This window comes from Patiria miniata, unplaced genomic scaffold (assembly GCF_015706575.1).
Source record: "Patiria miniata isolate m_02_andy unplaced genomic scaffold, ASM1570657v1 HiC_scaffold_7, whole genome shotgun sequence".
Taxonomy (NCBI): domain Eukaryota; kingdom Metazoa; phylum Echinodermata; class Asteroidea; order Valvatida; family Asterinidae; genus Patiria; species Patiria miniata.
This window is the reverse complement of record NW_024037074.1, coordinates 2203896-2231219: the sequence shown is the minus strand read 5'-3', so window position 1 is coordinate 2231219 and position 27324 is coordinate 2203896. Positions and strand designations below refer to the sequence as shown.

Here is a 27324-nt window from a genome sequence, read left to right as displayed (position 1 = left end):
CATGCCTGTTAAAGGTACATGGAAACATTTGCTTCTGTGCATTTTTTTTTTGGCTCAACAAGCAGACGACAGTGAAATACCAGATGACTGTTCGAAAAAGTCCAGAAGTTGACTCACCAGACTATCTCTGTGGTATGTGGGTACGACATCGCAAAATATCTCAAACATGTTTCGCACTGTGTAGAACAGTTGGATGGCACTGCAAACATAAAAATAAGACATTTTCAGGAATCCTTTAGTTGAATATTGTGTACATTGACCTATAAAATGTTCAACACATTTCAATTTGCATGGAAAAAAAGGCACTTTTGCTTTTTCACATGATATGGGACAATTTCCAACACAGGGGAGTGTGGCAAAGTGGTTTGGGTTCGTGACTCTTGATCAGAGGCTCAGAGGTTTGAATCCAGCTGCTGGCCATATGTTGTGTCCTTGGGCAAGCCACATCACCCTCACTTGCCTCTCTCCACCCAGGATGTAAATGGGTACTAGCATTAGCTGGGGAGTAACCTGCGACCGGCTAGCATCCCATTCAGGGGGAGTAGAAATATGGAATCATTTCATACCAAGGAAACCATAGATAACAGCTGGCCCGATGGGCCATATTGGCTCACGACAGACTTTACTTTACTATGGTGAGAATAGCATAAACACATCACATCAGGCAGTTGGCATGGGTGGCGCAGTGCGTGAAGCACTTGCCTCTCACTGCTGTGGCCTGGGTTCGATTCCCGGATCGGGTAATATGCGAGTAGAGTTGTTAATTAATTCTCTCCTGTGCCACGAGGGTCATACGATGGCTGCTTGAGGCGCTTGTACATAACATGCCTTCGGCTCAACCACGTTGTAGCCGTGTCCTTTACAATTCAGCTTCGGTTGCGTGTAAGGATGATTAGCCCCCTAAATTAATCTATGTCCAACTCACCATTGTGGTGTGTTACTACCAGCTTCTTGTAATGTCTGGTAGGCTAGATTAACAAGACACCCTATGCTTTCACTGACTGCACACTCAGGCAGTGCAAAGATACCCTCGCTGACGTGGCACTTGTCCTGAAAGAAGTAAAAAAAAATTACATTGCAAGTGTCCATAAGTGAAATTTCATATTTAATACGATAAGTTCATTTAACACATTTCAACAATAAATATTTCAATTAATGTTTTAAACTTGCAAGAACTCTTAAAGGCTGATTAGAATGACAAAATCATATCCAGTTTAGTCTTGAAGCGCACAATTTCCAACAAATTCGAACCTTGGCATCTTGTGTTTGATCTTTGACGTCCTTGTTGTCAACCTTCATTGTACCGACTCTCTTTGTATTGTGCAGCTCTCTCTTCATCAGCTTGCCGGCTTCAACTATCAGCTCTTGACACTTTCCAAAAATAAAATAAACCGAACATAAAAAAATGTCAGGGATGGAGTCAAGTACATCACAAGTCCAGTCACAAGTCCAGTCACAAGTCCAGTCACAAGACCAGTCACAAGTCCAGTCACAAGTCCAGTCACAAGTCCAGTCACAAGTCCAGTCACAAGGCCAGTCACAAGTCCAGTCACAAGTCCAGTCACAAGTCCAGTCACAAGTCCAGTCACAAGTCCAGTCACAAGTCCAGTCACAAGTCCAGTCACAAGTCCAGTCACAAGACCAGTCACAAGTCCAGTCACAAGTCCAGTCACAAGTCCAGTCACAAGGCCAGTCACAAGTCCAGTCACAAGTCCAGTCACAAGTCCAGTCACAAGTCCAGTCACAAGTCCAGTCACAAGTCCAGTCACAAGTCCAGTCACAAGTAACAGTGGGTGAACAATAAAGGAATGCCTTTGTCAAAACTCTTGTGAATTGCTTGTGGGTTGAATTGGGACTGGAGGACTTGTGATGGACTGGACTACATCCATGAACAAAAGTTTGAAGAAGAGGTTAAAAATTGATGAAGATTCAAAATATGCAGAATATGGTGGATTGTGTTTAAGTCCACTCTGGGAAAATTTACAAAAAGTTTTCATCATAGGCTTTCGAGAGACTAGAATGTCCTTGTCATGAAGGCAAAAACGCTTTTCACCCCAAAGTTCAGAGCAGTTTATTGATGCATTCCACAATAATTGTGTCACCCTCCAGCACAAAACCAGAGCCAATTTTTGAAAACCAGGATTTTGAGATTATTGGAAAGGACATTAAATGAACTTTCCAATGATGTATAGAATATGGGAATCGGACAAAATCTGACGGAGCTATTGATTTTTTCAGTTCCCAAATATCATCAACATTCTATGTATTACAGGTTGTATTTCAAAATACGACCGTACAATTTCCGACTGGTTTGCTGGAGGGTCATATGTGAATGAGATGAACCAAAGATTCAGAAGGGACCAAACAGTCCAACTGTTGCCATTCAAGAAATGTTCCCACAAGATTTTTAAAAATAATAGACATTAAAAAAAATATATTGTTTATACCTTTTTGTTAGCAAAATGGACATTGACATCTCTGGCGTAGGTCAGTAGCGAAGAAGCAGTTTCTGCAATAAACCCTGGAAAAGAAAGATCTCTTTAATAAGAAACTTTCACCGACACTTGTTTGATCAGAAACAGAAAGATCTCTTACAATTAAAGGCAGAGTAGATCATGTGAAAGTAAGAGTTGAGGCTTTGCATGGTGGAGATGAATGAAAGGTTTACGGAAACACCATGTGGGAATATATTTCTCAAACTAAAGTGAATGGTTCTGGAAAGAACCAGATGTATAAACTCAACGTTCTGGTCAGTGTGCTCTGACCATTCTCTTTAGTTTGAGAAACTTATTCCCACAAGGTGTTTCCGCAAACCTTTCATTCATAAGAACATTTGCAATTTGCTTCATTTGAAACAACAAAAGTGCTCAAAATCTATAGACAGATGCTTTACAACTGACCTGATGAAGTTTTAGCTCTGTGAATGCTGTATATTTCGAGAAATCAATATTCTAGGATCTTCATTTCAATTCAAAAGTTGCCCATTCATATTTTGAATTGCACCCGAAATCAGTATCCGGGACACATTCTCATTCAGCTGATTGCAGCTATGAGATGTCGCGCAACTGAACCTGACGAGTAATAGCAACAACGCGCGAGCGTGTGCGTGTTACAAACCAACTACAAACACAACTACAAACCAACTGGCCTCGTGGTTAAGGGCACTGATTCGTGGTCTGTGGGTAAAGCTGCAGGTCGTGGGTTCGAGTCCTGGCGGGGTCATGGTGCGTGTGTCCTTGAGCAAGGCACTTTGTCACTCATTGCTTCTCTCCACCCAGGAGTAAATGGGTACATGTGAGGGCAGAGACGGTTATTGTGATTGAATTAGCTTCCTTGCGCCTAACAGGCAGCATCGAGCTGTATACTCCCCAGGGAGCTGAGATGGTATATGGAATGTTTAATTGGCCCAATGATTAGGGGTAATAATAATGTAAAGCGCTTTGATCTTAGTTAAAAGCGCTATATAAGAACCTGTTATTATTATTATTATTACAAACGGAAATTTCCAAAAATGCGTCACTTGACTCATCTTTGGAAATGACCTTCTTATATTGTTTTCTTCAAAATGACAGCATGCCAGAAAGAATAATTTCACAGGGAGTTTAGTGCTATTATTATCTTTAAACCAAGTATGCTTTTCAACAATAATTTGGTCAATAAATGTTGTCACAAAATATAGACAAAATCGGGGAAAAGAATAAAAGGAAGAAAAAAAAATTCTTAGGAAAAAAACAAAAGCTGTTTCCAATTTGCTAATGAGATTGTCCCTACCTAGCATAGCCATCAGCGTAGTGTTCTCATCTCCGTTTTTACCCTCTGTCTTGAGGCTAAGTAACGGCCCGCTCAGTGCTTTCAGTATTGCCAGTGTGCTCTTGTATACAGCTACGGGATTGGACGCTTCCTCAGAGCTCTTGGGTAGCACCTTGAATCCAACGGTGGTTGACTGCGACTGCAAAGAAGATGTTAACACATTCATTCACTAAACGCACAAAAAAAGGTTTTGCTGAGGAGTGCTGTGGCCTTGTGGTCTGGAGCATTGAATTCGTGGTCTTAGGGTAATTCTGCAGGTTGTGGATTCGAGTCCAGCCTGTGGTTATGGTGCGTGCGCCCTTGAGCAAGGCACTTTGTCACTCATTGTTTCTCTCCACCCAGGAGTAAATGGGTACCTCTGAGGGCAGAGGTAATTATTGTGATTGAATTAGCTGCTTTACCCGAAACTGCAGCATGGAGCTACACACTCCCCAGGGAGCTGAGATTGTCTTTGGAATGTTTCATTGGCCCAATGAGCAGGGTAATAATGATGTAGCACTTTAAAACTACAAGCTGTTATTAGGAACAACAAGTTATCAGTCAAAATGTCATTGCCTGGACTGTTTCCCAGCTGATTTTTCGCTTACCAAAAATAATTGCTAAGCAATGTTTTCTGCTAATAATAGCAGCTCTAAGAAATTTGTCTTCGTGCTTAACATGTTATTCTCTGCTAACAGAGGATGTGTCCATCACAGGGAGATCATAAGCAGTCAGTGCAGCAAAGAGCTTACAATTTATGGGACAGCATTTTCTTAAATTGTGACGCAACAATAGGAAGCATCAGCAAATCTATTCAATGAGGCGTTGTATACTAAGTTAGCACAATTTTCCAATAATCAAAATAGTTTTAATAGTGGGTATTTATAAAGCGCCTGATCCACCAGGCCCGGTGCTCAAGGCGCTACATCATTATTACCCCTGCTCATTGGGCCAGTGAAATATTCCAGTATCATCTCAGTTCCCTGGGGAGTATACAGCTCGATGCAGCCTGTTAGGTGCAAGGAAGCTAATTCAATCACAATATCCATCTCTGCCCTCACAGGTACCCATTTACTCCTGGGTGGAGAGAAACAATGAGTGACAAAGTGCCTTGCTCAAGGGCACACGCACCATGACCCCAGGCTGGACTCAAACCTACAACCTGCAGCTTTACCCACAGACCATGAATCCAATGCCCTTAACCACAAGGCCAAAGCACACCACATAGCTGCTGGCAAAACCCGACTGGGGAAACCCACAACCAACAGCGTAAAGGGTTGATTTTCTGTGCCTATAAACTCTGTATGCTTATAAACTTGTATAATTTGCATAATACTCATTTCTTCTTGTTCTCTTTATTGAGAATGACAGTACCTTTTTAGCTGCGTTAATTGATGGCGCAACATTTGACAGCGTCACAATCGGCTTCAGAATATACTCCATCAGTTTCTTTCCTGAAAACGGGAAATTTAGTCTTTTTGTTAAAAAATAAGTAAATTTGTGGTTGACATTTTCAAAGGAATTACAGGATACAATGAGCGAAGTCTGTTTCAAATGGGATGATAAACATTCGTTCAGTCAATGTACTTTTGGTTTGTCAAAGCTCGGTGATGAAAAACAGCCACAAAGAGAGGACAACCATTTAAGAAACTCACCGAAAACGTGCATTTTGCTCTTCAGAATTCCAACCTGGTTCATGGCATTGACAGTCACAGCAGCATTTTCACTTTGAACTGGTTAAACAAAAAGGTGCAAAACAAAATTTACTCCTGGCTGGAGAGAAGCAATGAGTGTCCAAATGTCATGCGCACGGACACACGCACCATGACCCCAGGTTTGACTCCAACCCATAACCTACACAATTACCAGCAGATCCTGAATACGACACTCAAGACTACATGCCACATTGTCCCACTGTTTTGTCGACCTACCTAGTTTGAGTTGGACTTGGCTGACGTTGGTCAAGGTGACAGGTTCTTTGGCACGGGGTATAGTCCAGACAGTCATGGCAGACCAGGCCTCTCCTAGATGATGCAGCAGCGTCTCTTGGTTCACTCGCAGCTCAGACTAAAACGGGGGGAAAAAAACTCTTATCAGCAATGTCTCTCTCTGGCTGGCAAAATTCAACAACGCCATCCCAACTGACCTATCGCCGTTTGTGAGTTAGCCACGCCCCTTTAGACAACCCTATGGAATATTTGTACACTACGTTTTGTTTGTCTCAGATTTTGCGAGTTCCGTGTCCATTCGTAAATCTGTAATTGGACAATATTTTGCAAGCTGCGTTGACACAATTCTACTGCAATAGGTCAATCCACGTTCTGCATCCTCACTGGCCTGCTACAAGTAAACAGACAACGGATAAGCTCCTTACCCTTAGAGCCTTGACAATTTTCAGCTCACAGTATCCGTCTTCGATGAGAACATCCAAATCAGATTTCTGCAGGAAAAAAAAGAATTGAAATACAGTAAAATCTCAATATGTCAAACTTCAAGGGAACAGGTTCAAAATTCGATTTAAGCAGAGTTTTGAGTTAGGCAGGGTTGTACATCATTGCTATACTACAGAGGGGAATGGATTCTTTGTTTGACTTATAGGGAATGTACAACATTTGCTTTTGCTTCAATTTTCAGAAACAAATGGATTTGGAGGATTAGTATGTTATGGCAAATATTGTTAAAATGACTTGTTTCATGTTTTGGGCTTATAGATGCTGAAAAAACCAAGAAAATCATTCATTTTCTTGTAGTCTGGTTCCCTGACGGTCAGACATGTCGACCGTTGAGACAACTCGACTCGGGACAAGTCGACCGTTGAGACAACTTGACCATTGAGACAACTCGACCGTATGTGTGATAAATGGAAAGACAAATCGACCGTTGAGACAAGTCAACCGTTGAGTCAAGTCGACTCACTTGTTTTTGGGCCTAGTTTTGGGGATAGTACCGGAAATTTTTGTTGCATATAAAAAAAAAACAGAGCTGATATAGCGCAGCGTGATTGTCCGTGCACATTGTCCGTTTTTCCGGGCCGCGCGCATCCCCGGTCAACGTGGCCGTACCGTGCATGGTGACATCGTTTTTGCAGGGCCTGTGCGCGCACTTATCCCTGGTCAACGTGGCCGCACTGTGCAAGGTGGCATTGTTTTTGCCAGGCCTGTAAGCCCACTTGCTGCGCCGGTCGACGTGCCCGCGTGCCGCAGGCGGGGTGCGCCGGCCCAACGCGACGGCCACCGGATCGGAGCGCGCCTCTGTGCATCGAGTATGCCAGTGCCGTGCCCGGGACTGGTCCTGCCACAGATTTATGCAACTTTTTCCGCTCCATGTGTATACATTTCCTTTGAGTCGAGCTGTCTCAACGGTCGACTTGTCTGACATTCAACTCCAGCTCTAATGCGATAGGCATTAGAGCTGAAGTTACTCAAGCTAAGTTACATCATGGGACTATGTCATTGCCAATTACCCCTAGAACTTAGCTTGAGTAACTCCAGCTGACATGCTCATAATATTCATTCACATGTAACGCTGGAGTGTGGTAGCAAGAGACCCTAAAAAAATGGCCTCTCAAAAATTGTTCATTTTCACCTCTAATATCCCACCTCGGATTTCATTTACATACCTCGTAGATTCAGCAGTCATTCACAGAGCCTAATGATCGACTTGAAACAGACCACACAAAAAAACTGTCTGGTGAGGTCAGGAAGATCACTGGTGGAGCTGTTGAGCTGGGTACTGATGTCTCCCTGAATACCAACAAAAAAAAAAGATACCAAATTGACTTCTTTTGACCATAAAAAGTAACATCTTAACCAGTTTGCATCAGAGGACGTGATAAGACGCACTGGCTGTTTTTATGCGCAGGCACGGCTGATGGATTTTCTAGGGTTTAAAGGTCAAAATTGCCTCCACTCACCTCCGGGTAACATTCTGCTTTTGCACACACACAAAAGTCTGTGAAGTCATACAGGCCAGACTGTGTGTTGATCTTGAATTGGCCGTTGTGCATGGCCAATTGTTTGACAATTTACGTTCCAGTGCACACCTCAAAGTATTGAACCATATGAGGTTTCGGCACAAAGTGGGACGCTTGGGTAAAAAGAACCCCTATGCCAAATATCAGGCCAAAATATTTCCATGAAAAAAATGCATCATTTTACCAACTTGCTGTGCTCACATTTGTATGGCCCTTAGCACAGAGATTACTCCAGTGTGTGGCCATAGAATAGGCTAGGTTTTTACCAATGGTGCAATAAGTTATAACCACAGACACCAATGCCTATCTCATCAGACAGCCCCACATACCTAGTCTAGGGGCTAGACGTTATTAAGGGAATAACAGTGTGAGGAGCCGGTCTTCACTGCGTGATAATGACCGGGTGTTGGGGTGACCGCTGTTAATGGACCGAGACGAAGTCGAGGTCCATTAACAGCGGTCACCCCCACACCCGGTCATTATCACGCAGTGAAGACCGGATCCTCACACTGTTATTCCCATTAATAAATACCTTTATAACGAAATAAACAGTTAAAATGCTCCAATTTTGTGACTTTCTTTCGGCGATATTTCCAGACTTTTTTGTGTTCATGTTCATGGGCCATATTTTAGCTTAACAGCTATAATGACGTAAACTCAACAGAAACTGCTGCCGTAGCGAAACAAATTACAACAATGTTTTCATATCTTTACCTGATGGAGGAAGCTGAAATCTCGTTTACACATTCCTTGTGCCCGGAATTACAAAGATGCTTGGTTTAGGAAAGGTAAATATGTCGCTGGGTAAAGTGTTCAAAGAAAATAAATCGTAGATCTACGTTTTCGTCGTAAACATCCTCGGAATATACTGCACTGCTGTACGATGTCGTTTCAAAACTTCCTTACGCGCGCGCACGCACGCATCCCTCGCAACTGTGTTGCGTACGCGCGCGTCAGTCTCACGCGACGGGGGTTGAGCGCATGTGCAGTGCTCGAATGTTAAAAGCTACCGCAGGACTGTTACTATATTTTGACCAATCATTGGCTTGCATGGGGCTGAACGGGGCTGGATCAATGCTGGTTCAGGGGCCATTTATTCGCTTGATCTTTGAAGCCGGTCCATTATCACCGTTAATGACCGGCCACGTGAACGAGTCTCGACCAATCAGAAACCATCAACTCTCCAAGGTATTTATTAATATGGTTTGATACGCGATAACCCCCGCAGCGATAACCCCCGCAAGAGGGAGCTCTCACTCACGACCAACCAATATCAACCACCATCAAAACTTTCTACATGCAGTTTACCATTACTTTTATATAGACATGAGGCTAGGATATTTCCAGGTTTTAGTGAAATTCATCCAATTGCCTTTAAATTCTGTTATACAAAATTACATAAAGACCCTGAGAAATCTTCACCATGGAGAACATCGTGAACTCTTAATAGAGCACAAACTGTATTATCATTATCAAGAGTTGAATGTTTAGGGAGCAAACTCACCACAAATCCAAAATGTCTTGGGAGGTTTTGGATCTCAATCTTGAAGATCTCTGAGGTGAAGTGCTGTTGTGTCAGATAGTGATAAGGATCCGTTATGGCAGCGCCAGTCACTGGTACGTCAGAGGTGCTGATGGAATGGTTATCTTGTGGGTCAAGACCTGATAGACAAAAACGAACAAATTAAAAAACCAACTCCAATCAGAGAAAATAAATTTACTTTGATTTTTTTTAAGCATGAGATATTTGTAAGTTTAATTATGAGTTTTCAAGTGAGACACTGCACAACAATATCAGTTCACACTGACAAACAGATCAATGAATTGCAAATTTTGAATAAGAAACATCCCAAAGTTGAATACTGTTAATATAGATGTACAACAATTGTACACAGTACCTGAAAAAAAATTAATGCTTTAAAATATGAACCTCTTTGTAAAGTTAGAGATAAACCTATATATAAATATCTTAATTTGGACGGTTCCCAAAAATGACCAATTTCTACATGTACAAGCTGCTGTTTTTGTGTGCGTAATTCAAAACTGCCAAGCACAAATAATGCTATGTACTATCACCATTCTGGTATTTGAACTAGAATGCTTTTCTGATACTTGATACTTTATTGATGCCTCATAATATTTTGATATTTTTATTTGCCTTTTTTAATGGGCTTTGTATTAATCAACAAAAGAATGAATCAAATTAGGTTTTGCCCTTCACCGATGTATAAACACTGTATACTCAGTGTGGTACCTCCCGAGTAAAAGTTGGAAAAAAATCACTCGGGTGGGACTCAAACCCACAACCTCCTGCTTTCTAGTGCAGACATCTTACCACTCGACCACCGAGCTGGTTGGTTCAAATCTGATGTACATAGCAGTGGGTACTGCATTAACTATTCATAAGATGGATAGTCGGTGAAGGGCAAAACCCAATTTGATTTACATCACCCGACGCAAAATTCCATCTTAAGCCGTGTCCGCACTGGACTTTTTTTTGGGAAGGTTTTACCGAGATGATGTTAAAATGAGAAATGGTCAAATGTGACCACCGTCCGCACTTGGACTTTCGACACGGCAATTTTTACCCAGACCGCGTGGGAGAAGTGGCCGAGCTGTCACAGTCACGTGCACAGGAAATAAAATGCCGATCACATTTTTTTTCAGCCCCCGATACGCACAGTATAATATTACACACACCATTAACATACGATGTTATTTCATCTTGACACGATAAATCTTGACAAAAATGCCTACTATTCTGACGCATTTGTGATGGACGACATCGAAGCCATGCGGCAGCAGTTCCATCGGTAATCGCTGGTTCCCACCGCATGCTAACAGAATCAAAGCTATGATGTAGGACCGGAACCAGGGACTGCGGCCTACGTACGGTGCCATGCAGACTACACGGCGTAACAGGACGAATTTGGATCGTAGAAAATACAAAACAAACATTGGTGGAGAAAAAGAATAACTGCAAAGCATTTCCCAGAACGTGATCTTGATATTTTCTGTGAATGTATTCTCCGTTAAAATATATTTATAACGAGATTTTACCGCTCGGACTTGACACACCGCAGCGTACCGGTACGTGTTTCCACAAAATGTTCGGCCACATCACGTGTGGGATCGTGCGGTCTCTGTATGCATGATACTCGCACTCGGGCCGGATCTCACTTTCCTGAGCCGCTTTTACCGACTTGCACTGTCCGCACTGGACTTATCGTCTCGGGAAAAGTGACCTGGTCAATTTTCCTGGGCGCGTGGTCAGTTTTCCTGGGCAGCAATTGGCCAGTGAAAGTAACCGCTGGACTCAGGAAAAGTAACTGAGAGGAAAACGTCCTAGGCTGTCCGCACTGGACTTAAAATGGGAAAAGTACCCATAGTCTCGGTAAGTTTGACCAAAAAAAGTCCAGTGCGGACAAGGCTTTATAAAAGAATGAATGTTTTAAGATATGAATGGCTTTGTAAACTTTGCATTCATTCATCAGAAATTCACAAGTTTGTCAAGCCCCCTAGGACCATCTTCAAGTGGAATGACGTGGATGAATCCAAGCTGAAAAAATCTGTCCTCGAGCTTAAGACTGAATTCATGCAGTCATCTCCAGAAACCAGAACAGTTGAGGCAAATTGGAGTATTTTTAGGGACAGGCTGAAAACTAACGAATTAGTACCACAAAAACCAGTCCAGGGACATTCTAGACCCTCATGGCTCACTACTGTCCTAATCCGTTGCTGCAGGAAGAAAGAGCGCAGCTATGTGAAGGCAGTAACAAGCGGTCTACATTCAAACTTTTGCAAAAGCAAGTGAACAGCGAAATCCGAAGGGCTAAACGCACACATTTACAAGAAACTACATCTACAGATAACCGCCAGAAATTTTGGCGATACGTAAACAGCACTCGCAAAGACAACACAGGGGTTCAGGTTCTAAAACTCAACGGGAAAAATATCACATCTGACCAAGAAAAAGCTGAAACCCTACAAGACCAATTCTGTAGTGTTTTCAGCAGGGATGACACCGATGTGCAGCCAGTTCTACCACCGAGTCCCTACTCAGACTTGACAAACATCACCGTGTCTGTTAGCGGAGTCCTCAAGTTACTGACGTCGCTCAACTTGAAACTAGCTGCCAATGAAGTTGCCCCAGTACTCGCATTCATATTCCAACAATCACTTGACCTGGGTTCTCTACCATCTGACTGGAAGAAAGCCAACGTAACACCCATTTTTAAGAAAGGCTCTCGTGCAGACCCGGCAAACTACAGACCTGTGTCATTGACCTCTGTTTGCTTTAAGTTATTAGTGCACATCATTGATAGCCAATAAATGAAACACCTCCAGGAACACGACATCCTGAATGAAAACCAACATGCTTTTCGTAAAGGCCTGTCCTGCAAATCCCAACTCGTAACAACTCTGGATGACATCTCCTACAATTACAATAATCAAATCACCACAGAAATGGCAGTACTTGACTTCTCCAAAGCATTCAACATAGTTTCTCATCAAAAACTGGTCCAAACATTAGACTACTACGGGATAAGTACTGACCATCGGTTAGTAATCTGCAACCTGAAGTGGAAATTCCGTCGTCATGCTACTGCATGTGGACTACGACCTCAACATCCAAACGTTGAAGCCCTGAAGTCGGAACAATCGTCTGAACTCTTTCGGCAGCTGGTTCGATCCCGTGTTACTCAAGGTGACTCTCTTGAAGCTGTCGCATGTGTCATACACGAAGCATCTCTTGGGACCTGTGGTACACAAACATCCCAGAAGAAACAGCCGTACCTGTCTGAATTAACTCTTCATCTGATTCAGCGCAAGAGGAAGGCTGTAGGCACTCAAGAATTCACAGCTCTGAGGAATGAGGTCAAACATGCATGCCAGAAAGATCTCAACGAATGGTTGGTAACTAATATCAACACATTGAACCAAGCATACCAGAATCACAATTGCAGAACTCTGTTCAAAACTGCTGATGTTCTCCTTCAGAAAACGGTCTGGTATTGGAGACAGCTGAAGAAGAAATACAGCGTTGGCATCAGTATGCTGTAGATCTATTTGAGTCCAATCGGCCACGTCCACCCCATCACACAACTGAGGTTGAACGAAACCTGCCGACACCGGAAGAGACCAAGAAAGCCATACAGGCACTGAAAAACCACAAGGCTCCCGGAGTTGATTGCGTCACATCTGAAGCTCTTAAAGCTGCGACACAGGACCCAGAGATATTCAAAACCCTTCATGGGGCCGTGTGTAACATCTGGAACTCTGCAAAGTGGCCACAGTCGATGACCAAGTCAGTGTACATCCCGTTGCACAAAAAGAGTGACCGAGGCTTGTGCAACAACTACAGAACACTTGCACTAATCAGTCATGCCAGCAAAATTGTTCTGAATGTGATACAACGCAGACTGGAAAGAACCGCTAACATCGAAGTGAGTGACACCCAATGTGGCTTTGTAAGCGGTAAAGGCACAACTGATGGAATCTACCTCCTGAAAGGTGTGGCGGAATCGCACTACGCAGGAAAACGCCCTCTCCATCTGGTCTTTGTTGACTATAAGAAGGCATTTGATTCAGTTAATCATGCACTTCTGTTTGCAAAGCTACGATATCTTGGCATGGAGGAGGATGTGATGCGGCTACTTGAGGATCTTTACATCAACTCAAATGGCAAGCTCCGGTGGAAAGGTCGGATGACAGACGGCACAAATACCTCGTGTCACATCTTTCAAGTATCTAGGAGTGTTGATCGACCACACACTAGACGACAGCAAGGAGGTTCGGATGCGGTTAGGTATGGGCAGATCCACTCTTCGGCAGTGCAAGTATCTGCGCTCCCCCCACATCAGCCTTGAGGTAAAGGTACAGCTTGCTCGGGCCCTAGTCATATCAAGGGTACTGTATGGTGCCACCACCCTGTCGTTGAAGGCAGCTGACATCAAACGCCTAGACAGTTTTGGCCGAACCATTTGGCGTCACCTGCTCAACATCAAGTGGCAAGATCATGTGACAAATGAAAGACTGATGGAGGTGATCGGCGACCGGTGGTGCTTCAGCAGTGATGGAACGAAAGGCAGCATGGTTGGGCCATGTGGTCCGGCATGGCAGCATCTGTTGTGGATGGGATGCCAGTGGGATGTCGTCGCTCCGTGGGCCGGCCAAAGATGCGCTGGGTGGACAACATCCGTGAATGGTCTGGGTGTGACACCAACGAACTGAAAGCAGCAGCACTGGAAAGACGGGCTGTGGTGGGAGCGGCGCCAGTGATCCCAACTGTGTATAATTTGAGGAGGAGACCACGGGCAAATGCCTATGTCTAACGAATGAATGAATGGGATAAGGGGAAAAACACAGAGATGGCTCATAGAATTCACAACCACCAGTTCACAGAAATTGCAGCAAGGACAGACATCTATATGCAGTCATTCCTACCCAGAACTATCCGGAAATGGAACAAGCTCCCTCAAGACACCACAGACGCTCCAAACCACAACACCTTTAAGGATTTAATTTAGTTCCACTTCCCCAAGGCCTCCTTGCTAGACTTCCACGTGGAGTATTCAGGATAACCACCAAAGACCAAGTACAGGTGCAATATTTTTATGAAATTGAACCCTCATTCCCCCAATTTATAAAAATTACCTGGAAAGCAACAAAACTATCTTGCAGCAAAATTAATTTCACTGGGTTAAAGTATTAAGTTTCCAATAAGCAAGAATGGACAAAATAACATGAATGAGATTACACTTAGGCGGGCGGGCTAAATACCCCCTGTTCATTTACTGTGGGATGGTATTGTTATTGGGGAAGTGTGGGACCCTTCAAGCCAAAGCGGGAGACGGTCCACGCATGAACGCACACGGTATAGCCGTGCATGGTGACGGTTTGCAGTGGGGCTTGTATGTTTAGGGCAGACAAAAGATCAGAGGATTAGCAATGTACCAGGTCTTTGCGGTTGGTGAGTAGAAGCCGCCACTGATGGGTATGAAACCGCAGGATTCATTGTTATAAAAATGGTTATTTGTAGCGGGAGCCGGGAGTGCTAACCGTGGGACGGTTTGTAGAAACAGGTCACCCGCTTTCTTTTCAAGCGGGAGCCGATAAAAGAGGGGCTCAATTGAAAGCGGCTCCCGGTAAGTGAACAGGGGGTATTTAGCCTGTCCGCCTTAGCTGACCTCGCAAAGGAGCAAACGTCCTCACCAAGTAAAAGAATAACAAGTCACCTTTGGATTTGTCCTCCTCATCTTCATTGGGAATAGCATCCATAGTGATGGCCACATCTGTTGGCATCTTGACAACATCACCCTCTGTAACTGTGGTTGACGTTACCTCCCCAGTTGGGACATCATCAGAAGTTGGTCCCTGCTTCTCATCCATTTTGGTGTTATTACGTTGGACCAAAAACACACTGGAAATATAAAGAAACTGCACATAAAGCAGTTGTATACTATTGAAAGCCATGACCAGTGGGATATCTAGGGGGAGGGGTCAAAATTTGTCCCTGCTAATTTTGACTTTTTAGGACATATCATTTTCTGATGGCTGATAGGTCATTTAAGGGAAAAATTACGGCGATCGTGAAGTGTAGGGCCCCCGTTTTGTTTTGATCAAATTAGAATCGAAAATGTTTTTTATTGCTCAAAACTCACCTTTACAATCAAAAGCAGCCTTTTCTCAATTCTAATAACACCCATTTTACAATTTTGAACAGATTCTTGGGGTAGAAATCACGGTTTTCCTGCGCGGTTTGTACCTTGGGATTCAGCGCGCCTTGCATGCTCACGGAACATCGCGCGGTGATTGCCATCTCAAATTTCGGGTCGCATGTTGTCGCCGCGCCGTCATTGTCATTTTACCCCCAAATTTCCCTCAAAACATCAAAACCCTGCCCTCTATCTATGACAAACCTGTTTATTGAGAATGTTGCAAACTATTATGGTAGGTCAAATAATTTTTAAGTGGATTTTGTTCCCCAAGTTATAGGAACCGGGCCCTGCACTTCACGATGGCCGAAGTATTAACTCAACTGTAGCTGGAGTTACCCAGCCCTAAATTTTATCATTGGGTTGTCATCTAGATGACAACCCAATGATACCCAATTGGGTGCTGGGTAACTCCAGCTAACTCAACTGAGAAAACACTTAAAAATTTTCAGACCAGTCTCAAAGGGTTTGTGCACAGGGTGGCAAGTGATGGCCAGATATGGGAATCTTTCCTTTAACCCTAACTCCCTAGGCCATTTTGCTAGGATGTAGCCTCAATCCTGCAAAATCCTCCAATTGGCCTCATGGAAAAATAGCATATAGCCTCAATCCTGCAAATTCCTCCGCTATTTCTTGAATATGGTCCATGGAGGGGTGACCACTGCCTGAATCCTGCAAAATCCTGCGGCAGTGACTGTCAATAGGCTGAGGCAGAGGCAGTGACATCCTGGAGCAGTGCGGAGGATGTCAAGTATAATCAAGGACTAAATTTATGCACGGCTGAGCATTTACAACACAAGGTCCGGCCCAAGACCTTGACACAGTGCGTACTCCGAAATCAGCAACGCACTTTTGCCATGTAACCTCAATCCTGCAAATTCCTCCAATTTGCAAAAAGGATTTTGGAGGATTCAGGGCGGTTAGGGTTAATGTTAATTGTTATTGTTAATTAAGCATCTCAAACTTTTCACGAATGAGATACCACGCTATTGAATACAAATAATAAACGCAGTGGGATGGAACGCCGTATTATCGCGGTACTTATCACGTTTCTCGTTCGGAATAGAGATTGCCCACTAGCCTTCCAGAATTGTCCTGTCTTATGTGTAGTATAACTCTTCCTTTTTAAATTAATATAAAAAAATCTGACGGGTGGTGTGGTTTATTCCGTGTACGATGCCTGTGAAAATAGACATGCGCGGCGTGTGCGAACGGAGGTGGACTCCCTATTATCGCGGTATGCGGGAAGTGGTTTTTATAATGATCCCAACTTTTTTGTTCATAGTTTATCTTTGACCAAAACACCCCCTGAATAAAGTCTGATGTTTTTCCTGTAACGTTCAAGTTGATTAAAGACAAATTTTCTGCAGGATGATTTCTTAAGACCCTGCCCTTCCCCCGAAAGGAGAACACAAATCCCTGAGGCAAGTCTACTGATCGGCGATTGAGGGCGCCATTCACTTTACACGGTGTGCCGTTTTATTTTCGCTAACGGGCGGTGCTTATTTTGATCCCGTAAAAGTTGTTACGATTTCGCGCTGCAAATATCGTCGTTCGACTTCATTTTACATTTGCAGCTGAAGAATGGGAGCCAGACAATGGAACTTTCATGGACAGAGCGCAATTAAAGATTTATGTTAAAATATAAACGGTACCTTTTAGCAGACATGGTGAGGGAAAATTTTGCAAGTTTTGGAAAACGTTAATATTTATTAAAATCGTTAAAAGTCCCGAAAGACACAACATTTTTTAATCGTCCTTTTTATATATTTCGGTAGAAAATCCTTGATGACTGGTGAAATGGATAAAAATCGCCACTTGAAGGAGTTTTGACACTGTAAAAAGAGAAATTTCCCATGCCGCGATAATAGGGATGCCGCGATAATAGGGAGTCCGACTATACGTCTATCAAACTCAAAGTATCATGTCCGATATGGCCACTTTTTGCAGTACGTTTCAGTTTCACTAAATAAAATAATGCAGATTTCACCAATAGCTAATATAAACAACTAAATTAATGTTATCATTTATTAAATGGTTAGATAAAATTATCTACTGATACTGACCAAGAAAGTGACACAGGCAACAGGTTTCGGCCACTCGGAAGAAAGCGCCAGATTTACAGTCGCGTGTTTATGTTGTTGAATGCTGCCCTCATGTGTCGTTCGATTGGCATGCAAGCTCTTTCGAAACATCGGCCTCCATCGCAGGTCGCTACTGCTTCAGCTTCATATATTGAACTGGTATCCTTTTTTTTTAACGAGACGCATACGTCTTCCATAACGGAAGCTCAACAATATTTATTTGTCTATTATTATTTGACAACTCACGCTTTCTGGGTAGCTGTGTGGAAATTTCATAATCTTCTTAAATTTTTATAGTAGACGAAGCCGCAGCTGGGAATGAATCGAATTTTTAAAAACTCTTTAAACCCATGTTCTCTTTTTTTTCTGGAGGGCTAGGCCGGCGCTGTTTACGCAACTCAAGTAAGTTTCCACAGGGAGAAATGGCTTTAACTTTAAGGGAAATAAATAAGCTGTTTACGCTGAACACTAGTTTTTCAGTTTTTCCCCTTGACCAGTTTGAGTGGCTCTTCACCAAGGTAATGAAAGTCGAAGGAGCGTCAATAGAGCTAGAGAGGGGCTATGTGCAAATATTATGTTGGACATTTTACAAATCCCCGGGAGCATCAAACTAGGCCTATATCTATACTAATAAAAAAGTAATAATATAGCAGTGTTGAACCCACCGTACAGGAGCGACACAAAATATTGAATTCTACTTCGAATGCTGGAGGGAACTATATGCTTAAATGTTTCCAGTGACGGGTGCATATGTATAAGTAAACACTAAATGAAATGTTTTTTGTGGCTATAACTTTGCCAATAGAAATAATTATTAACAGACTTTTGTCTAAAAACTGTTGAGATACTTTGGACAGTATTTTTACCTATGAAATATAAATGAGGTTGATATTTGTTTCACACGAAGTAAAGAATAATAAAAAAAGACTGCCGAAAAATTTAAATTGATTAAACACGGCGTCACTGTAGCTCACCTATTATTACTGCATTTCACTGCCAACCTGGTTCGCTACAGTGGTGAAGCAACAACTCACAAATAATTAAGATACCTAAAGTAGTCAAAACAAAACTAGAAAGACACAACATTTTTTAATCATCCTTTTTATACAACTCGGCAGAAAGTCCTTAATGCCTGGTGAACTGGATAAAAATCGCCACTTGAAGGAGTTTAGGCAACACAAAAAGAGAAATTTCCCATTCCACGATAATAGGGATGCTGCGATAATAGGGAGTCCGACTAAACTTTAAAAATATAGCAACGGCATACTAAAGTTATATTGCAAATGTTTCTATTTTGGGAGAATCTGTATACATTTGTAAAATGTTATGTAATTGGCACACGGATGATTTTCAGCAAAACATTCTAACTAAGCTTCTTAGACTTTCGACAAAAGTATATTATAATATTTGTGGATTTATTTTATTTACCTCCTATTTTCAATTATGATATGATTTTAAATATTATGCATGCAGTTGTTTTTACCAAAATGGAAAGAAATTCATTTATTTCATATATAACCAAACGCGCATTTAATAACAATGTCGGATGACAAATCCACATTGGTTTAGGAAGTAGGACACAATGGAGACTTTCGTGGCAGCCAATTTGACTCATCTGCAGACGATGACGTTCTTGGTGCTTCCTTGACGTTCGATATTGTTCAAATTATTTTTCTATGTAGTTAATATTAGTCATTCTTTCAATGTTAAAGTCCACAACTGTGTAGGATTTAGTTTATGCAAGAAAAAAATTGGTCCAAGTACTAAGTGCGCAAAAAATGGCCAATGTTTTTCTACATCACTACCTCGTGTTGGTTCAGCATCAGAGGTGACGGAATGTTGCAACCTAACGCTGCTTTTTCCTTCGTATATCATCTCAATGAAGGTCAGTAATTGCAAAAATGATGATATATTGATAAGACATGAATCTTGGACTGAGAAACATTTCCAATTTTGTTAGGAAATACTTAAAAAAATTCTTGACTCTCCATAGACTTTGTACACAACTGCAGAAGTAGCGTCAGGTTGCAACATTCTTTCCGAGGTGACTGCTGGCTCTCCAAGAAAGCCTTCTAAAACCTCTTCCACAGCCTCAAAAGAGATCCCATCTGCGAGTGGTTTCTTTGTTAAATGTTTTATGCCTGGTTTTTATGAACTGCCACTTTCAAAACTGCTGTGAAGATTTGGATTTGAGTAGAAAATGAGATTTCTACTGATTTCATTGGCGTAGCCATTTTATAACATTTTTTTGACATCATACATGTTAACTTGACAGTTTTTCTCAATTGTTTTTTTCGCAACTGTAGGCGCATCCATCAGTGCAGACGAAAGGCGCTGAGGCAGACTGGACGCCCATACAATGCACAGACAGGGAGTGTAGCCACTCCTTGATGAAGGCTCCGCATCTGCACTGTCCATTCTGCTCCCAGGACAGTCTCTTCACTGAGGAGATTCTCCTCAAGGCGCACTACGTACAGGGTCAAGTACGTGGATAAAGGCATCAACTTTGGGGGTGAGTTTGGGAACAAGACCAAGTGCACCAGACTTTTCCAACTGATGCGCACTGTGCTGCATGTGGCAGGGTTAGGGTTAATTATAAAGGTAAGTTGAAGGTAGTGGACAGCAGGACAAGGTAGTGGCATTTGTGGGAGTTTTATGAAATTGACAGATACCTGGGCTGGTTATTCTTAGCAGATATCAGTGTTCGATAAACTCCCTGTAGAGGGGTGTTTCAAAAAAGCATGAAGTGAACTTGTTGAACAAAATCTGGGGGTTTTTTTACCGAAAAGTTTTGACTCAAGTATCCATTCTTTTGAGAATGATTAGACACACCTTTTTGGTTTAAGTGTTTGAAAGTGCACTTATTTTTAACCTTCACAGTTTCAGTGCTGCTTCAAGACAACTGAGTATGCCGTTGCTGTGATGTAATGGTCCCCTTGTACAATCTGAATGAAAAAAAAAACATGGAATAAATTTAATCAGTTGAAATTTATGTACCTTGTGAGCAGGTGTGGTAGTTCTACAAGGATTTGGGTGGATTATGTCAAATGCCAACACTTCGTGCCTTTTAAAATAATTAATTGTGAACCTAATTTTATCACTGTATGTTTGTGTCGTAAATTGAATCTTTTGCTACCTTACAGGTTTAAGTCTCATTTTATCAACCTTAACGACTGCACTCCACCATTTTTACCCAGGATGTCAACCAGATCTTCACCACATACACTGACCCAGCACCCAACAGTACCAGCCTGGTAACACACCTCATAGTCCCCCAGTCACAGCAGCCATCGGAGACAGACACATCATCCCCGGGGCTATGAGCAGACTGATGGGCAGCAGCCGCAGATCGAGTACCAGTATGCCTGCATCAATGATCCGAGTCAGAGCACTGCCAATGGGGAAGGTAAGATGGTAAGAATATTAACCCTGACCCTCCAAGAATCCTTCAGCATCTACGCAGAGGTTAAGGTGGATAATGCCACCAGCAGTGAAGGATAATTAGAAGAAGCTGACCAAAAAGCCAAGGGGGAGGCATTTGATGCAAGGAAGAACTCTTCCCCCCCCCACCCCCCCCCCCCCCACTTTGTTTTCCATTGATATATCGTGAATCCATATGGAAGAAGGGAATGGGTAGACAACAGCATGTTTAATACAGTTGTCTTCACTCCTGCACTTGTTTGGTCAATAAAATAAATAAAACAACAACCAAAAGTTCAGCATTTTTTTAGGGGGTTGGGGTGGATGAGGGCCAATATTGACAGTGGATTTTACAAATTGAAATTACAAGGTGCAAAGGGTGTGCCATTGGCGTTATTTAAGTTGATTGAATTTTGGAGGATTCAGGAAGGTTCTAAGCAACAAAAAAAATCTAATAAGTCAGGGTGGCAGTACATTTTGAGAGCTGACTTCAACAATTAATTAAATATTGGCATTTGTCCTTCACCTTGCCCACCTAATGTTAGGAATACGGTTTGAAAAAGTGAGTGATTGCTTGCACCCAGTTACAAGGAATTACATGTTCTTGACACACTGCATCACTTTGGACTTTCTTGCCTGTATCCTGTTTTTACCGCTACATATCATCTGTCCCATTCAAGCGCAACATATATGTCGACCTTTCTACTCCATAAACTCCTCCCATCATTTCCCCTCTTTGTGTAGCCCACACCTGGAGTGACCTTTTGATGACCGACTTTCATTATTACAGGAATCATTATTCAGGATAATTACTCAACCTTTCCCTCTCGTAAACAGTTGTCCTTATTGAAATACCAGATGAAGGAAGCAAAGAGGATTTGGAGGACGAGACTTGCTACACAGAGCACAACTTGTCGCTGCTGCTGCAGGAGAAGGAAAGTCTGGAGAAGACTCTTGAGGAGGAGCGGACCACGTGGGCCCAGACAGAGCACAGAATGAAAGGTACTATAGAAAGGCTTCGTACAAAGGTGAGTGGGCATTCCATCTGGTCTTGGTCTAAGAATGAGTTTGGATCTTGTTCCCTGCATGCAACAGGTACCAAGGGCGTCAATCGCTTCTCAAAAGTGGGAGGGGGGACATACCTTGATCAGAACTAATGCAGGCACACTAATGCGACTGCGTTCTTTCAGTGGTCAGATTTCTGTCAGGATGCCAGCTGTCATGGCTGTGGGCGATCATGGTGTGCACTGTTGTTGTCATTGCTCTACATTTTCTACACGTTCTACGTTGTTTTATGCGCTGACGCTGCTTATGATAAATGCAGACAAATTGTTGCACACATTTTGTACACAAGCTCAGATGTGTCGTTTATCCTTGTGTAGAGGATTCGTGGTTTCACTCAAACTCTAGTTGCACTAAATAACTGGGTAACAACACATGTGCCTTCTTAAGCATTCATGCTCCACCTGCACACATCATGAAGTGCATAAATGTCAGACTTTGGTGTGCGCTGTCATGGTTGTGATTGGTTACACATCATGGGGCAGAGCCTAATGGATTGGTCTGTTAAAATTCCATCTGTAAACAAATAATTTCTCTGCCCATCCGTCTTGCCCTCCAGGTTGAGTATTTGTCCAACACAAACATGTCACTCAAGCAGCAGCTGTCCATGATTCACACGTCCAGTTTGAAACATCTAACCAACGACAGTGAGAACCAGTCCATTTTGCAAGAGTTACTGCAACACATGTCTGAGGAGCACACCCAGTTGCTGCACCACCATCTAGCACAGCTACGACTGTACGCTCAGGCCTGCGCATTATCCAAATCAGCCCCCGAGGAATCTGCAGCTGAATCTACAGTCTTGGTACCAGACCTGGCTGACCAATCACAGGACATCTCACACATGGCCATGATGTCGTCCTCGGAGGGCACCCTTGGGAACATGGAGCAGACAGTCGTCATGACGATAACGTCTGAGGAGGATTCGGAGCCGTCGGCAACATCGTGGATAACCCCGGAGATACTGTGGGACATGACTCCTTGACTTTGGATAAGGACGTTCACTTGTCACCAAATGACATTCTGTACCAACTGACAAGCGAGGGACTGTCATCAAGACATGCCACCTCTGAGTCGGGTCACGTTTATCAATCAGGTAGAACTCATTCACATCACAACACAGGCTGTGATGTCACGCAACAGGATTTTCACAAGAACAAAAGTTGAAAATTGGTTCTTTCCAACAGCATGCCAAAAATATTCTGCCCCGATGGCTTTGACAAAAGAACGTTTGATGACAACATGTCAAATGAGGGACCACCATTAAAATGTGGGAGAACTAACAGCCTGAAAGCCACTTAACTAAATAAAACCGGACATATTTTGTAAACAGTGTACACTCAGTGTTGTCCGAGGGCTTAGTTGGGGGGGGGGGGGGGGGGACTTGAACTAATGAGTTGAGTCTTCATGGAAGTTTGTCTTACCTGAATGAAAAATTTTACCAAAGCAACTGGCCTTGGTCTCTCCTATCTTTTCGAGTTCTCGATGGGCAATCCCGAATCCGCTCAGTGAATGGGCGTCGTTGTAGGCCCAAACAGATCCATGTAGGTCCTCAAATCTATTACTGAAACATAAACGATGCAATTATGATTAACATTGAAACATTTGGTCGTATGTATAAAAACTAGCATTTGCTTTTTTTTTTACTACATATTTTTAAGCATAACTTTTATTTGCATGAATAAAAATGAGAGCAAATGCTTTCACTATTTGCTTCAAGCTAAAAGTATTTGCTTTTTTACTTTTTGGCTTTTGCTAGACTAGAAGTGTGGACTGGTTTCAAACTTGAAAAAAATATAAATTTCAATTGACCTCAAAATTAATAAAATTTTAAAATCTAAAACTCCAACTGTGGGACTTGAACCAGCAACCTTCAGAAGTTCAGATTTAGGGTCATCAGTCCGTATTACTTGATTAAACACAACTTCACACTATTTTGTGGTTACAAAATTAACTGTAAAGTTTCAATTGACCTAAAAAGTAGTAAAATTTTGAAATCTAAAATTCCCAGCGTGGGAATGAACCTGCAACCTTTAGATTTAGAGTCAGCAGTCTGAACCACTGCACTAAGCATAATTTCATGCTTTTTAGTGGTTACGGAATTAACTATCAAGTTTCAATTTACCCAAAAGAAATAAAACTTTAAAATCTAAAATTCCCACCCTGGATTTGAACCCACAACCTTCAGATTTCAAGTCAGCAGTCCATACCCTTGGACTAAGCATAATTTCACACTTTTTAGTGGTTACGAAATTAACTATGAAGTTAAATTTACCCCAAAAGACATAAAATTTCAAAAAACAAAACTCCACCCCTGGATTTGAACCCACAACCTTCAGATTTCAAGTCAGCCGTCCGTACCATTGGACTAAGCATAATTTCACACTTTTTAGTGGTTACAAAATTAACTATCAAGTTTAAATTTACCCCAAAAGAACTAAATTTTAAAATCTAAAATTCCCCCCCTGGAATTGAACCCGCAACCTTCAGATTTCAAGTCGGTAGTCCATACCATTGGACTAAGCCTAATTTCACACTTTTTAAAGGTTACGAAATTAACTATAATGTTTTAATTTACCCAAAAAAGTAATAAAATTTTAAAATCTAAAATTCCCACCCTGGAATTGAACCCACAACCTTCAGATTTCGAGTCAGTAGTCCATACCATTGGACTAAGTGTAATTTCACGATTTTTAAATGTTACGATATTAACTATGAAGTTTCAATTTGGCCAAAAATAAATAAAATCTAAAATCTAAAATTTCCAACCTGGATTTGAACCCGCAACCTTCAGATTTAGAGTCAGCAGTCCATACCATTGGACTAAGCATAATTTCACACTTTTTAGTGGTTATGAAATTAACTATAAAATTTAAATTTACCCTAAAAGACATACAATTTTAAAATCTAAAATTTCCACCCTGGATTTGAACCCACAAGCTTCAGATTTAGAGTCAGTAGTCCATACCATTGGACTAAGCATAATTTCACACTTTTTAGTGGTTACGAAATTAACTATGAAGTTTAAATTTACCCAAAAAGACATAAAATTTTAAAATCTAAAATTTCCACCCTGGATTTGAACCCACAACCTTCAGATTTAGAGTCAGTAGTCCATACCATTGGACTAAGTGTAATTTCACAATTTTTAAAGGTTACGATATTAACTATAATGATTTAATTTACCCAAAAAGTAATAAAATTTTAAAATCTAAAATTCCCACCCTGGAATTGAACCCACAACCTTCAGATTTCAAGTCAGCAGTCCATACCATTGGACTAAGCATAATTTCACACTTTTTAGTGGTTACGAAATTAACTATGAAGTTAAATTTACCCCAAAAGACATAAAATTTCAAAAACCAAAACTCCACCCCTGGATTTGAACCCACAACCTTCATATTTCAAGTCAGCCGTCCGTACCATTGGCCTAAACATAATTTCACACTTTTTAGTGGTTACAAAATTAACTATCAAGTTTAAATTTACCCAAAAAGAACTAAATTTTAAAATCTAAAATTCCCCCCCTGGAATTGAACCCGCAACCTTCAGATTTCGAGTCAGTAGTCCATACCATTGGACTAAGCCTAATTTCACACTTTTTTAAAGGTTACAAAATTAACTATCATGTTTTAATTTACCCCAAAAAGTAATACAATTTTAAAATCTAAAATTCCCATCCTGGATTTGAACCCACAACCTTCAGATTTAGAGTCAGCAGTCCATACCATTGGACTAAGCATAATTTCACACTTTTTTGTCGTTACGAAATTAACTATAAAATTTAAATTTACCCAAAAAGACATACAATTTTAAAATCTAAAATTTCCACCCTGGATTTGAACCCACAACCTTCAGATTTCGAGTCAGTAGTCCACACCATTGGACTAAGTGTAATTTCACAATTTTTAAATATTACGAAATTAACTATGAAGTTTCAATTTACCCAAAAATAAATAAAATCTAAAATTTCCAACCTGAATTTGAACCCGCAACCTTGAGATTTAGAGTCAGCAGTCCATACCATTGGACTAAGCATAATTTCACACTTTTTTGTCGTTACGAAATTAACTATAAAATTTAAATTTACCCAAAAAGACATAAAATTTTAAAATCTAAAATTTCCACCCTGGATTTGAACCCACAACCTTCAGATTTCGAGTCAGTAGTCCATACCATTGGACTAAGTGTAATTTCACAATTATTTAAAGGTTATGATATTAACTATGAAGTTTCAATTTACCCAAAAATAAATAAAATCTAAAATCTAAAAACTCCAACCTGGATTTGAACCCACAACCTTCAGATTTCGAGTCAGTAGTCCATACCATTGGACTAAGTGTAATTTCACAATTTTTAAAGGTTACGAAATTAACTATGAAGTTTAAATTTACCCAAAAAGACATAAAATTTTAAAATCTAAAATTTCCACCCTGGATTTGAACCCACAACCTTCAGATTTCGAGTCAGTAGTCCACACCATTGGACTAAGTGTAATTTCACAATTTCTAAAGGTTACGAAATTAACTATAATGTTTTAATTTACCCAAAAAAGTAATAAAATTTTAAAATCTAAAATTCCCCCCCGGAATTGAACCCACAACCTTCAGATTTCGAGTCAGTAGTCCATACCATTGGACTAAGTGTAATTTCACCATTTTTAAATGTTACGAAATTAACTATGAAGTTTCAATTTACCCAAAAATAAATAAAATCTAAAATTTCCAACCTGGATTTGAACCCGCAACCTTCAGATTTAGAGTCAGCAGTCCATACCATTGGACTAAGCATAATTTCACACTTTTTAGTGGTTACAAAATTAACTATCAAGTTTAAATTTACCCATAAAGAACTAAATTTTAAAATCTAAAATTCCCCCCCTGGAATTGAACCCGCAACCTTCAGATTTCGAGTCAGTAGTCCATACCATTAAACTAAGCCTAATTTCACACTTTTTTAAAGGTTACAAAATTAACTATCATGTTTTAATTTACCCCAAAAAGTAATACAATTTTAAAATCTAAAATTCCCATCCTGGATTTGAACCCACAACCTTCAGATTTAGAGTCAGCAGTCCATACCATTGGACTAAGCATAATTTCACAATTTTTAAATATTACGAAATTAACTATGAAGTTTCAATTTACCCAAAAATAAATAAAATCTAAAATTTCCAACCTGAATTTGAACCCGCAACCTTCAGATTTAGAGTCAGCAGTCCATACCATTGGACTAAGCATAATTTCACACTTTTTTGTCGTTACGAAATTAACTATAA

At 41.2% G+C, this 27324-nt stretch overlaps 2 protein-coding genes and 1 long non-coding RNA gene across 12 annotated transcripts in view; 1 reads left to right on the top strand and 2 right to left on the bottom strand.

Annotated features, from left to right (window-relative positions):
• Positions 1-7114, bottom strand: part of LOC119718800 (centromere/kinetochore protein zw10 homolog) — a 31848-nt gene extending 24734 nt beyond the window's left edge. The window contains exons 1-10 of the mRNA XM_038188221.1: positions 6959-7114; positions 6164-6229; positions 5721-5856; positions 5445-5522; positions 5164-5243; positions 3772-3949; positions 2448-2521; positions 1252-1371; positions 926-1050; positions 118-199 (exon numbers count right to left, since the gene is read on the bottom strand). Of these exons, the coding sequence (XP_038044149.1) occupies positions 118-199; positions 926-1050; positions 1252-1371; positions 2448-2521; positions 3772-3949; positions 5164-5243; positions 5445-5522; positions 5721-5856; positions 6164-6229; positions 6959-7114 (1095 nt within the window). The remainder of the gene's footprint in view (positions 1-117; positions 200-925; positions 1051-1251; positions 1372-2447; positions 2522-3771; positions 3950-5163; positions 5244-5444; positions 5523-5720; positions 5857-6163; positions 6230-6958) is intronic.
• Positions 7115-9385: 2271 nt separating this feature from the next.
• LOC119745311 lies at positions 9386-17608 on the bottom strand. The gene is made up of 3 exons (XR_005273608.1): positions 17547-17608; positions 15001-15185; positions 9386-9424 (listed from the first exon to the last, which is right to left on the bottom strand). It is a non-coding gene; the product is annotated as an uncharacterized LOC119745311 (long non-coding RNA).
• Positions 17609-17708: 100 nt separating this feature from the next.
• LOC119745310 lies at positions 17709-23403 on the top strand. 10 transcript variants are annotated; one of them, XR_005273606.1, is made up of 6 exons: positions 17735-17966; positions 18237-18316; positions 19871-20076; positions 20762-20970; positions 21822-22012; positions 22606-22741. XR_005273606.1 is itself a non-coding variant. In XM_038221590.1 (5 exons), exons 4-5 carry the CDS (start codon positions 21980-21982, stop codon positions 23029-23031), a joined length of 459 nt encoding a protein of 152 aa, XP_038077518.1. In that variant the 5' UTR covers positions 17709-17723; positions 19871-20076; positions 20762-20970; positions 21822-21979; the 3' UTR covers positions 23032-23403. The 10 variants fall into 10 exon arrangements, 8 of the variants coding, with proteins under 8 accessions (XP_038077518.1, XP_038077521.1, XP_038077516.1 ...); XR_005273607.1 differs by lacking the exon at positions 17735-17966 and adding an exon at positions 18004-18082; XM_038221590.1 differs by lacking the exons at positions 17735-17966; positions 18237-18316 and adding an exon at positions 17709-17723 and having other exon boundaries at positions 22606-23403.
• The last annotated feature ends 3921 nt before the right edge of the window (positions 23404-27324 follow it).